The sequence below is a fragment of the Salvelinus alpinus genome, chromosome 26 (assembly GCF_045679555.1).
Source record: "Salvelinus alpinus chromosome 26, SLU_Salpinus.1, whole genome shotgun sequence".
NCBI classification, from domain to species: domain Eukaryota; kingdom Metazoa; phylum Chordata; class Actinopteri; order Salmoniformes; family Salmonidae; genus Salvelinus; species Salvelinus alpinus.
Genome location: NC_092111.1, coordinates 22332986 through 22344758, shown reverse-complemented (window position 1 = coordinate 22344758; position 11773 = coordinate 22332986). Strand labels below are relative to the sequence as shown.

General features: G+C 42.3%; 1 protein-coding gene across 1 annotated transcript in view; it reads left to right on the top strand.

Moving 5' to 3' along the window:
- LOC139554944 (thrombospondin type-1 domain-containing protein 7A-like) overlaps positions 1–11773 on the top strand; it is a 158925-nt gene that overhangs the window by 112385 nt on the left and 34767 nt on the right. Inside the window, exons 9-12 of the mRNA XM_071368254.1 lie at positions 791–906; positions 2396–2528; positions 2655–2758; positions 4073–4267. Coding sequence (XP_071224355.1) covers positions 791–906; positions 2396–2528; positions 2655–2758; positions 4073–4267 — 548 coding nt within the window. The remainder of the gene's footprint in view (positions 1–790; positions 907–2395; positions 2529–2654; positions 2759–4072; positions 4268–11773) is intronic.

Here is an 11773-nt window from a genome sequence, read left to right as displayed (position 1 = left end):
TTCTCCCTCCCTACCACCCTAAGGGTATCTGCCAGGGGACGTGAATCATAATAATGAATTAGCTATTTATTTATTCAGCTTTAATAGTAGCATTATCCTGGCAGGATGAGCTGGAGCTACTAGGCAGACTGGGGATGAGCTAGGTCCCACGCTGGGTATGGTAATGAACCCTGGGCAGTTTTATTCCAGCGGTTTATGATTCTCCCGTCCAGGGTTTAATTTTACCCAGCTACCATTTCACACTATCACACCATGCTGCTCTGGGACTCACACACATGAACATTATTAGGGTTTATTTGTGGTGTCAAATTGTTACAGCTACTGAACTACTATCACTTAACACACTTGATCCCACTAGGTTTGGGACGATATATTAATATATCATAATATCAAATAATTAAATCGTATAATATCACGAATGAAACAGGTATGATATGCTTATGAGTTCATTACCATTACAGGACATGAATGAGCTAACAATGTAGCACTGTTACAGAGGTGATATGATATTCAAAGCAGTGAAGGGGCTTAATCTGAAGCCCTAAAACCAGTGATTCATAGTATACTTGGAGAATCCCTGACATTCATTACAACAATGACTCAGTATTGATATACTGTAAACAGTTGGATTATTTTGACAAGACAAATATGCATTCATAAACATAAACGATGTTCGCACACATCTCTACACATTCATCAACTCATCAATCAAGTGCAAGGGGGGAGCAAAACCCCGCAGACACTGCCCTCCGTGGAATGAGTTTGAGACGTCTAGATGATGTGATTTCAGGTGTCCGGAGAGTATTCGTCCTGAGACGGTCAGGCCCTGCCTCCTGCCATGTAAAAGAGACTGCAGCGTCACCCCCTACAGCGACTGGAGCGCCTGCCCTGCCACATGTAAAGCAGGTACCCACTAGCCTTCTCAACATTCTCAAGAATACACAGATACAGAACAATGTAAAGGCCCCTCAACACACTCAAGTACACATTATTGGGAAAAATGCCACTATGTCAAGAGAGAGTGGCATTCAATATGCCAAGCAGGTACATCCTATTATTGTCAAGTATGCATTACAGTACAACAGATACAGAGCAGTTTGTCCATGAAAAAAATGCTCAAGAGATGGAGCCTAAGCCATATGGTTTTGAAATGAGCATGTGCTTCAAAGCATGTGAAGAAGTTCATTAGAACAGAGAATTCTAAATAATAGTGGGTCTGTTGTTAAGTGTTTGCTTCCTGGTTTCGACAGCCCTGACAAATGGACAAATCTGATAAACAAAACACTTGCACAATTATACAATTATTTCTCTTCTCCTCTTCAAATATTTCATTTCGAGCTGAGAGAATCATCAAGTCAAACTGTGATTCACTTAGGAGCTGTGACATCCTAGAACAGCAACCAACGAACACGCATTGTTGCCTGGCAACGTTTTTCTATATAAAGAACTAGAACAAATGCCGCTAATAAACAGAAAATGCCGGGCCAATTTAAAGCAATTTGCCCGCACTGCAACAACCTCTTTGTGAGCTAGAAAACGCTTGTTAGCATACATGTTTCTGTGAGTGAGAGTGAGAGTGATGTTTCCATTTCCCGGGAGTGAGTGTTGTATTCATGAAATACTTGATATGACCAGAAACATCTGCTAAGCAATACTTTATAGAGTCTCTAAGAACAGTCATTGGGCTTGTTTTCCTAGTTTTTTATCCTTTAATCTGCCTCTGCTAGTAATCTTGCTTGTATTATTTCAAATGTGGCACCCAGATCATCTGGCTTTACTAGGAGTATATGGTCATGGATTTGTCCGTCTCCTACGAGAACCATCGGAGCTGTCAATATAACAGAAGATCCTACAATATGAATATAGTATGTATCTCCTGTAGCTAGCTACCTCTATTGATCAGACATTGCAACATGGATATAGCCACTGTAATAGGATTCTGATGGACTTCTTGTAAGGGCAATATAACCTCCACCACCCAATCACTGAGCTGGGTGGACACCAGCAGAAAAGTGAAGCCCACATCAATCAATATGCCATACTTGATTATTTCATTACCTTCTCTCCGAACTGGTCAGGAAAGTACATATCTGCTGGAGAACACCAGACTAGAGAGCTGGGAACCAGCTGTGTTCCTTCATTACGTTTTAGTGTTCTTCATGGTCAAGGTTAATGACACACAGCTGCTAAAAGTCAACAGCAAACAAAACACTTGTTTTACAAGGACATTTCAAGGACCTGTGATTTGCAATTACTCAAGTAGGTAACAGGCATTCATCATGATAATTTTCCACTTCAAGACTCGATGGAAGTAGCTTGAGTGCTGCTGTTATTGTCTCTGTCTAGTGATTGGGCCAGTGTGTGAATAAAGTGTTTTTCTATGGGTTATTATAAGGTGGCAACACGAAAAGGAAACAGAACAGGAAACGCATCATCATCCAGCTGCCGGCCAACGGGGGACAGGACTGCCCGGAGGTGTTGACTCAGGAGAGAGACTGTGAGGCGCCGTCTGTCTGTTTGGGATACAGGTAAGGCTCCATCATCCACCAAGACCACTCTACCCTTTTGACTAAAGAGGTATCAAGTTAAATAAATCAAGACTTTGACTATGACTCTCAAGATGACTCAGCTGTGTCCTGTTTCTTCTACTGCAGGTGGAAGACACACAAGTGGAGGCGATGCCAGTTGGTTCCCTGGTCCGTTCGTCAGGACAGTCCTGGAGCTGTGGAGACCTGTGGGCCTGGATTGCAGGCTAGAGGTGAGCAACAAAATCCTGCATGCACTAGCTACTCAATTTGATTCTGGAAGCAAAGAGTTCATATCTGAACTGACGGGTATATAAGAAAATACCTTTGTCATGAGAGACTTAAAAAATATTATTTTGACCATGGATTGACCATTGATTTTTGACCATGCATCTCGGCCTACTTGGGTTTTTCCTTTTCATGCTTTTGAACTTGACAGTCATGAGAGACCAGTCACATAGTATGTGAAGTACATTTAAATATTTGATCTGCGCTTGATTTAACTTGCTTGGTACTATGCATGTGACTGTGGAAGTGTGTAGTATTGTTGATGTGAGAAAGGGAGTTAGGCATCAAAGTAACACCTTGGGCTTCATGTATCTTTCATCTCATTCTAAATGTTACACTGGGACTGGTGGTTAAATAACCAAATCGTTCCCCCAAAACGCTTCCCTATAGCTGTACCAGGCATGAATTAGTTACAGTAAGGTTTAAACACAAAATGTTAATTCTGGTGGATTGCTTTGTGTTGAACTTGACGAAGCATGACAGAGAGTGGCAACAATGCATCTATCTGTCTTCGATTTACAAAATGGTGTCAGTCAGTGAATTGAGAGCATAGAGTTCTTCTTCCACTCCTTGCACCAGACCTCTAGTAGCATCTTGGAGTAGAAGACCATTATCTGATCAGATGACGAGCACCTTTTCAACCTCCTTCTTCACACTCCACATTAGGCCACATTACCTGTAATGGTATCTGTGTAGACATTGACACGGGGGGAGAGACAATTCAATACAGAGCTCTGGCTCCTCCTCATTCAATGATATCTAGTCGGGTCTGTTTGGGTGGGAAAGTCAATAGACATTAGACTACGTTCAGTTTCATCACTTAATGCTGTTCTCGCCTCTGTGTGTGTTATTAACTGAGCGAACAGGAGACAGAGAGTGCGTATGAAATCTAAGTCTATTCCCTATGTAGTGCACTAATCTTGACTAGATCACGACAGGTAATAGGGTGCAATTTGGAATGCAATGTAGTGAGTCATACCAACTAGCAATGAGTCATTCCAGATCCCAGAGTGACAGTACTGTAGGTTAATCATCACTTTAAACACAGTCAGGTCTTGATCGCTTGTGATGGGACTCTCGTGTTTAGCTCCAAATGCAGCCAAAGGGCATTAACCAAATGAGATTGTGAGTCTCCCCTAATGAAAAGTGTCCAACGTGTGTACCAAAGCTTATTGCCTCACACCATAGCAACCACCACTTCCTTCCTTTTTCTTTCTTTCTTTTTCTTTCTTTGTTTCTTTGTTTCTTTCTTTCTATAGCTGTCTCATGCTGGAAGCAGGATGGGGGTCAAGCGGACATGGGAGCATGTCTGAAGTTTGCCAGCTCCATGCCCTCTCTAACCCAGCTCTGCCAGCTCCCATGCCAGGATGACTGCCAGCTAACCGCCTGGTCCAAGTTCTCTTCCTGTACACAGGACTGTGTGGGCGTCAAGACCCGCAAGAGGATGCTAGTGGGTGAGTGGACTGGAGTAGGCCGTACAAGTACAGTAAACTAACTAACGTAGTCCTCTTGGTCTCTGAGTGGACTGGAGTAGGCTGTACAAGTACAGTAAACTAACTAACGTAGTCCTCTTTGTCTCTGAGTGGACTGGAGTAGGCTGTACAAGTACAGTAAACTAACTAACGTAGTCCTCTTGGTCTCTGAGTGGACTGGAGTAGGCTGTACAAGTACAGTAAACTAACTAACGTAGTCCTCTTTGTCTCTGAGTGGACTGGAGTAGGCTGTACAAGTACAGTAAACTAACTAACGTAGTCCTCTTGGTCTCTGAGTGGACTGGAGTAGGCTGTACAAATACAGTAAACTAACTAACGTAGTCCTCTTTGTCTCTGAGTGGACTGGAGTAGGCTGTACAAGTACAGTAAACTAACTAACGTAGTCCTCTTTGTCTCTGAGTGGACTGGAGTAGGCTGTACAAGTACAGTAAACTAACTAACGTAGTCCTCTTTGTCTCTGAGTGGACTGGAGTAGGCTGTACAAGTACAGTAAACTAACTAACGTAGTCCTCTTTGTCTCTGAGTGGACTGGAGTAGGCCGTACAAGTACAGTAAACTAACTAACGTAGTCCTCTTTGTCTCTGAGTGGACTGGAGTAGGCCGGACAAGTACACTAAACTAACTAACGTAGTCCTCTTTGTCTCTGAGTGGACTGGAGTAGGCTGTACAAGTACAGTAAACTAACTAACGTAGTCCTCTTTGTCTCTGAGTGGACTGGAGTAGGCTGTACAAGTACAGTAAACTAACTAACGTAGTCCTCTTTGTCTCTGAGTGGACTGGAGTAGGCTGTACAAGTACACTAAACTAACTAACGTAGTCCTCTTTGTCTCTGAGTGGACTGGAGTAGGCCGTACAAGTACAGTAAACTAACTAACGTAGTCCTCTTTGTCTCTGAGTGGACTGGAGTAGGCTGTACAAGTACAGTAAACTAACTAGCGTAGTCCTCTTTGTCTCTGAGTGGACTGGAGTAGGCTGTACAAGTACAGTAAACTAACTAACGTAGTCCTCTTTGTCTCTGAGTGGACTGGAGTAGGCTGTACAAGTACAGTAAACTAACTAACGTAGTCCTCTTTGTCTCTGAGTGTACTGGAGTAGGCTGTACAAGTACAGTAAACTAACTAACGTAGTCCTCTTTGTCTCTGAGTGGACTGGAGTAGGCCGTACAAGTACAGTAAACTAACTAACGTAGTCCTCTTTGTCTCTGAGTGGACTGGAGTAGGCTGTACAAGTACAGTAAACTAACTAACGTAGTCCTCTTTGTCTCTGTGTGGACTGGAGTAGGCTGTACAAGTACAGTAAACTAACTAACGTAGTCCTCTTTGTCTCTGAGTGGACTGGAGTAGGCTGTACAAGTACAGTAAACTAACTAACGTAGTCCTCTTTGTCTCTGAGTGGACTGGAGTAGGCTGTACAAGTACAGTAAACTAACTAACGTAGTCCTCTTTGTCTCTGAGTGGACTGGAGTAGGCTGTACAAGTACAGTAAACTAACTAGCGTAGTCCTCTTTGTCTCTGTGTGTACTGGAGTAGGCCGGACAAGTACACTAAACTAACTAACTTTGTATTTGGTATTTTACTAGGATCCCCATTACCCGCTGCGAAAGCAGCAACTACTCTTCCTGGGGTCCACACAGAACATGACACGTGACATGACACAGAACATTAATAAACAAGAACAGCTCAAGGACAGAAATACATACAGTAAATGTAAATTGTCACACATTGCTTACATGTCAGTACATACACACATAGGTAAAATACATAATACATAATAATATTTTGTGGTACCAATGAGTGTCCGAACTGTGTGCCAACTGCTTGAACTGTCAGTTGGGTACCTTCAACACATCAACACCTCGCACAAAGACCAGGAGTGATGCAGTCAATCACTCCTCAGTGTTGAGCCAGGAGAGACTGACATGTATGTTACTGACATCTCCCTCCGTGTATATCTAAGTGCAATACAGTATGTGCGGCTTTGTTCTGGACCAACTGCAATTTACGTATGTTCCTCTTTGCCGCACCTGACCACACAGCTGGGCAGTAGTCCAGGTGCAACAAAACTAGGGCCTGTAGGTCCTGTCTGGTCAACTGAGATGTCAAGAAGGCAGAGCAACGCCCTATCATGGACAGACCTCATCCCATTTTAGCAACCATTGAGTCTATATGTTTTGACCATGCCAGCTTTGGTTACACCCATCAGTTTAGTCTCCTCAGCTTGCTCAATCGCCACATTATTCACTAATAGATCTAAATGACATTTAGTGTTGAGTGAGTGATTTGTCCCAAAAACGATGATTTTAGTTTTTGAAATATTTAGCACCAGCCTATTGCTAGTTACCCACTCTAAAACTAACTGGAGCTCTATGTTAAGGGTGTCAGTTAGTTATTTTATTGTTGCAGCCGACGTGTACTGTTGAGTTGTCAGTGTACATAGACACACAGGCTTTATTCAAGATCAATGGAAGGTCATGAGTAAAAACAGAAAAATATAATGGCCCTAGCTGGCTGCCCTGCGGTACACCACACTCAACGGAATTTGTATTAGAGAGACTTCCATAAACGAAAACCATCTGTTCTATATGACAGGTAACTCTCAATCCATAATAAGACAGAGGATGCAAATTCATAACACCTACATTTTTTCAGCAATAGGTTATGATCAATGACATCAAAAGTGTCCTTCTCTATAAGCATGCTGAAAGTCTGTTGTTAGTTTTCTGTAAAATAACTTTATATTTGATCAAGCACCATTTTTTCCTAAAGTTTGCTAAGCACTTGTAACAGGCTGATTGGTCGGCTGTTTGAACCATTAAGGGTGCTCTGCTGTTCCTGGCTAGTGGAATGACCTTTCCCTCCCTCCATGTCTGAGGGAACACAGTCTTCTAGCCTTAAATTGAAGATGTGGCAAACAGGAGTGGCAATGTATTCCACTACCAACTTTAGCAATTTACAATCCAGGTTGTCGGTACCAGGTGGTTTGTTCTTAATTATTCATATTTCACCTCTTCCACACACACTTTGCAGAACTCTACACTTCAGTGTTTGTCTTTCATTACTTGGTCCATTATGCATGAATATGAAGGCTCAGCATTTGTTGTTTGCATGTCATGCCTAAGTTTGCTAATCTTGTCAACAAAAAAGTGGTTGGCAATATCAACGGGTTTTGTGATGAAACAGCCATCTGCTTAATGAAGGATGGAGCTTTTTGGCCTAGAATGTCATATAAAGTACTCCAAAGCTTTTTACTTTAATTCTTTGTATAATTTATCTTCATTCCATAGTATAGTTTCTTCTTCTTTTTGTTAGTTATGTGATTTCTCAATTTACAGTATGTTTGCCAGTTTGCTGTGTTTCAGACTTATTTGCTCTTCCCTTTGCCTCATCCCTCTCAGCCATACCGTTTTTAAATTCATCATCTATCCATGGGGATTTAGCAGTTTTAACAGTCAGTTTCTTGATGGGCACATGCCTATCAGTAACCGGAAGAAGCAGTTTCATAAGTGCTTCAAATGCGGCGTGAGATTGTTCCTCAACATACATCAGACCAACAAATATTTTTCATATCTTCGAAATAGGAATCACTGCAAAAACTCTTGTATGATTGCTTATACACAATTTTAGGTCCAGTCTTTGTAACTTTGTTTTAATTTTTTTGTCTATTATGATCACTACATCCGATGGGTGTGGATACTACTTTAGAGCAGATTTCTGCAGAATTAGTAAAGATGTGATCAATACACGTGGATGATTTAGTTCCTGTTCTGTTTGTAAATACCCTGGTAGGTTGACTGATAACCTGAACCAGATTGCAGGCATCGGTTACAGCTTGGAGCGTATTTTTGAGTGGTCAGCTTGATTACAACCAGTCAATATTTAGGTCACCCAGAAAATATACTTCTCTGTTGATATCACATACATTATCCAGCATTCATAGTCCAAATACTGAGTTTTAGCACTTGTTGGTCTATATGAACTTCCTATGAGAATAGGCTTTAGGTGAGGCAGATGAACCTGTAGCCTATATTACTTCTACATCGTCTGACATGAGATCCTCTCTCAGCCTAACAGGAATATGACTCTGGACCTACATAGCAACACCTCCTCCATTTGCATTTCTATCTTTACTATATACTGTATTCTATAACATTGTATACGCTAGGTACTACTGCATCATCATAGGAATTATCTATGTGTGTTTAAGAGATGCACAGAATATTAATATTTTCTGATGTTAATAAGTTGTCAATTTCATGAACCTTGTTTATTATGCTACATATGTTACTATAGGCTATTTTTGTCCTCTTCTGGGTTGCTTTATTATTATTTTTGTGCTATTCCGAGAGGCTGATCTGAGGTAGACATGTACATTTAAATCAATGGTACTGAGTGGGCTGCCCACAGTGGGCTTCTTCCTAAAGCAGACAGTTTCAGTGCAAACTGTGGAATTCAATTATATGTGGATGTCCCCAGAGGATGAAGGGATAAACAATCCTCCTCAGTGAATTTCATGAAAATAAAAATAGTGAAACATAAAAAAATATATACTAAATCTATTCACGTCACCAAATAACTGAATTAAGCACACTGTTTTGCAATGAAGGTCATAGCCTCAACAGCCCCAACAGCACTCTGTAGGGTAGCACCATGGTGTAGCCGGAGGACAGCTGGTTTCCGTCCTCCTCTGGGTACATTGACTTCAATAAAAAACCTAGGAGGCTCATGGTTCTCACCCTTCCATAGACTTACACAGTAATTATGACAACCCGGAGGATGTCCTCTAACCTATAAGAGCTCTTGCAGTATGAACTGAAATGTTGTCCACCCAATCAAAGTAACGGAGAAGGAATCTAGTACTGAAAGCATAAGCTACAGATAGCTAGCACTACAGTGAATAAAATGCGGTGATTAGTTGACTCAGAGAGAAAGACAATTGTTTTGAACAAATTCCTTTCTTTAAAAATGAAGGAGAAGCGAGAGAGAGAGCTAGCTATATTTCGTAGTATTTATTTTTTCACTTTCACTTTCACTTAGCTAGCGAATCCTGCTAGATAGTTTAGCCTATTCAAACACCCGGCTTAAACATAGAGGGATGCTATGTTACCTAGCTCACTATGGCTGTCCAACACTGGAACTCTTCCAAGTCATGGTAAGTGTTTGATTTTATTAATTTATTGCCACCGGGGCCCGAGCCACCGGGGCCCGGGGCCCGTTTATTTAAGATACTTTAAGGGTTTCTGGTGCTTTTGCACGATGGGCAGGGACTCTGCTGTCCTAGCTTCAGAGCAAAGCTAGTTCCAACATTGAGGTGCCAGGATAGAGAGCTTGGACTGGGCCCTTCACTCTATGGGATGGCAAAGAGACCAGAGGTGGCAGAATGGAGTGCTCGGGTTGGGGTGTAGGGTTTGAACATAGCCTGAAGGTAGGAGGGGCAGTTCCTCTTGCTGCTCCGTAGGCAAGCACCATGGTCTTGTAGTGGATGCGAGCTTCGTCTGGAAGTCAGTGGAGTGTGCGAGAAGTGGAGTGAGATGGGATAACGTGGGAAGGTTGAAAACCAGGTGGGCTGCAGCGTTCTGGATAAGTTACAGGGGTTTTATTGCACAAGCAGGAAGTCTAGCCAACAGAGAGTTGCAATAGTCCAGATGGGAGATGACAAGCGCCTGGATTAGGTCCTGTGCCGCTTCCTGTGTGAGGTAGGGTCGTACTCTACGGATGTTGTACATAATGAACCTGAAGGAGTCACTGCTTTGTTTGAAGAGAACGACAGGGTCACGGCTCTTTGTACTCTCGGAGGGCGACACTGTGGAGTTGTCAATCGTGATGGAGAGGTCTTTCAGCGAGCAGGCCTTCCCCCGGAAGCTGAGATATCTGTCAGGCACACAGAGATGCATGTCACAAAATGGGTATCAGAAGGAGAAAAGTAATTGAGTGTCATCTGCACAGCAATGATAGGAGAGACCATGAGAGGATATGACGGAGCTGAGAGACTTGGTCTATAGAGCGAAAAGGAGAGGGTCTAGAACCGAGCCCTGTGGGACACCAGTAGTGAGTACGTGGTGCAGATAATAGATCCTCTCCATGTCACCTGTTTGGAGCGGCCTCCCAAGTAGGATGCAATCAAAGAGGGTGCAGAGCCTGACACACCCAGCCCTGAGAGGGTGGAGAGGAGTATATGATGGTTCACAGGGTAGAAGGCAGTGAATAGATCTAGAAGGTAGAGAATAGAGCTCTGGCAATGTGGAGTGCCTCCGTGACACAATCGCAGTTGAGTGATCCGTCTTGACTGATTAGGCTCAAGAAGATCGTTCTGAGAGAGATGAGAGAGTTGATCAAGTGTTTTGGAAAGAAAAGAAAAGGGATACAGGTCTATAGTTTTTGACGGCAGATGAGTCGAGTGTTGGTATCTTGAGGAGGGGAGCGACTTGGGACATTTTGAAGTCAGAGGGGATGCAGCCAGTGGTCTGGAATGAGTTGGAGGGAAGTGAGAAATGGGAGAAGGTCCCCAGAGATGCTCCGGAGAAGGGAGGAGGGGATAGGGCTGAGCGGACAGGTTGTCGGGTGGCTAGACCGACAGCCTGCATATTAAACTTATACTTTCTTAAACAGAGGCAAACGGAACGAAACAGGGATAAACATACATTAATTTGTCCAATAGAAACTCTCATTTGCAACTGTTGGACTAATGATTACACCCTATATCAGCTAGATGCAGGCAAGAGTGTGCAAGACGTATTGAATGTGTCACTGTCTGTCACCTTGATCATGACCTATACACCTACGTTGTAAACTTTCATTCATAGGCTAGGTTGTAGCAACCTCATGATGGGTATAGGGAAAATTAGAGTATCATGTAGTAGCCTAAACCTACCAATGTTACATTGACCTGGGTGAATGGAATATGAATGACAGTCATCTAATATTGTATAATAGAAATAAGGCCATACTCATAAAAAAAATATGCATCCTCCCTCCTCTTAAACGTCACCAACCGCCACTGGGGCATATGGTTATTAAAGACAATACCCTCGGAGCTAACAGTTAAAGGAACATAATTTGGTTACTTACATTCACTGCACTTCTATTTCTCTGGGATATAATCTGATTTCCATGTCCTCTGTTGGTTATTATGACCGGAGGACTGTGGAATAGTTCTTAAAACGCATCTTTTAAGCTTTCCTTAGGGTGCTTTTTAGTTTTCATTTTTGTCATTCTTTCTTTTTTTTTAATCTTATGTTTGTTGTGTAGTAAATATTTCAGGTTTTATTTGTATTGTTTTTATTAGAATGCATTGCATTCCATGTCTGAATAAATACAGCTTGATTTGATTATATCCCCAAACTGTCAGTCTCTGAAGCAGTTCGCTATGTTGATGTAGGAAATCCTGGAACCCCTGCGGTTAGTTCTCATTGTCTCTTAGTGGACTGTATTAGGTCTACAAGTACAGTAAACTAACTAACTTAGTCCTTTT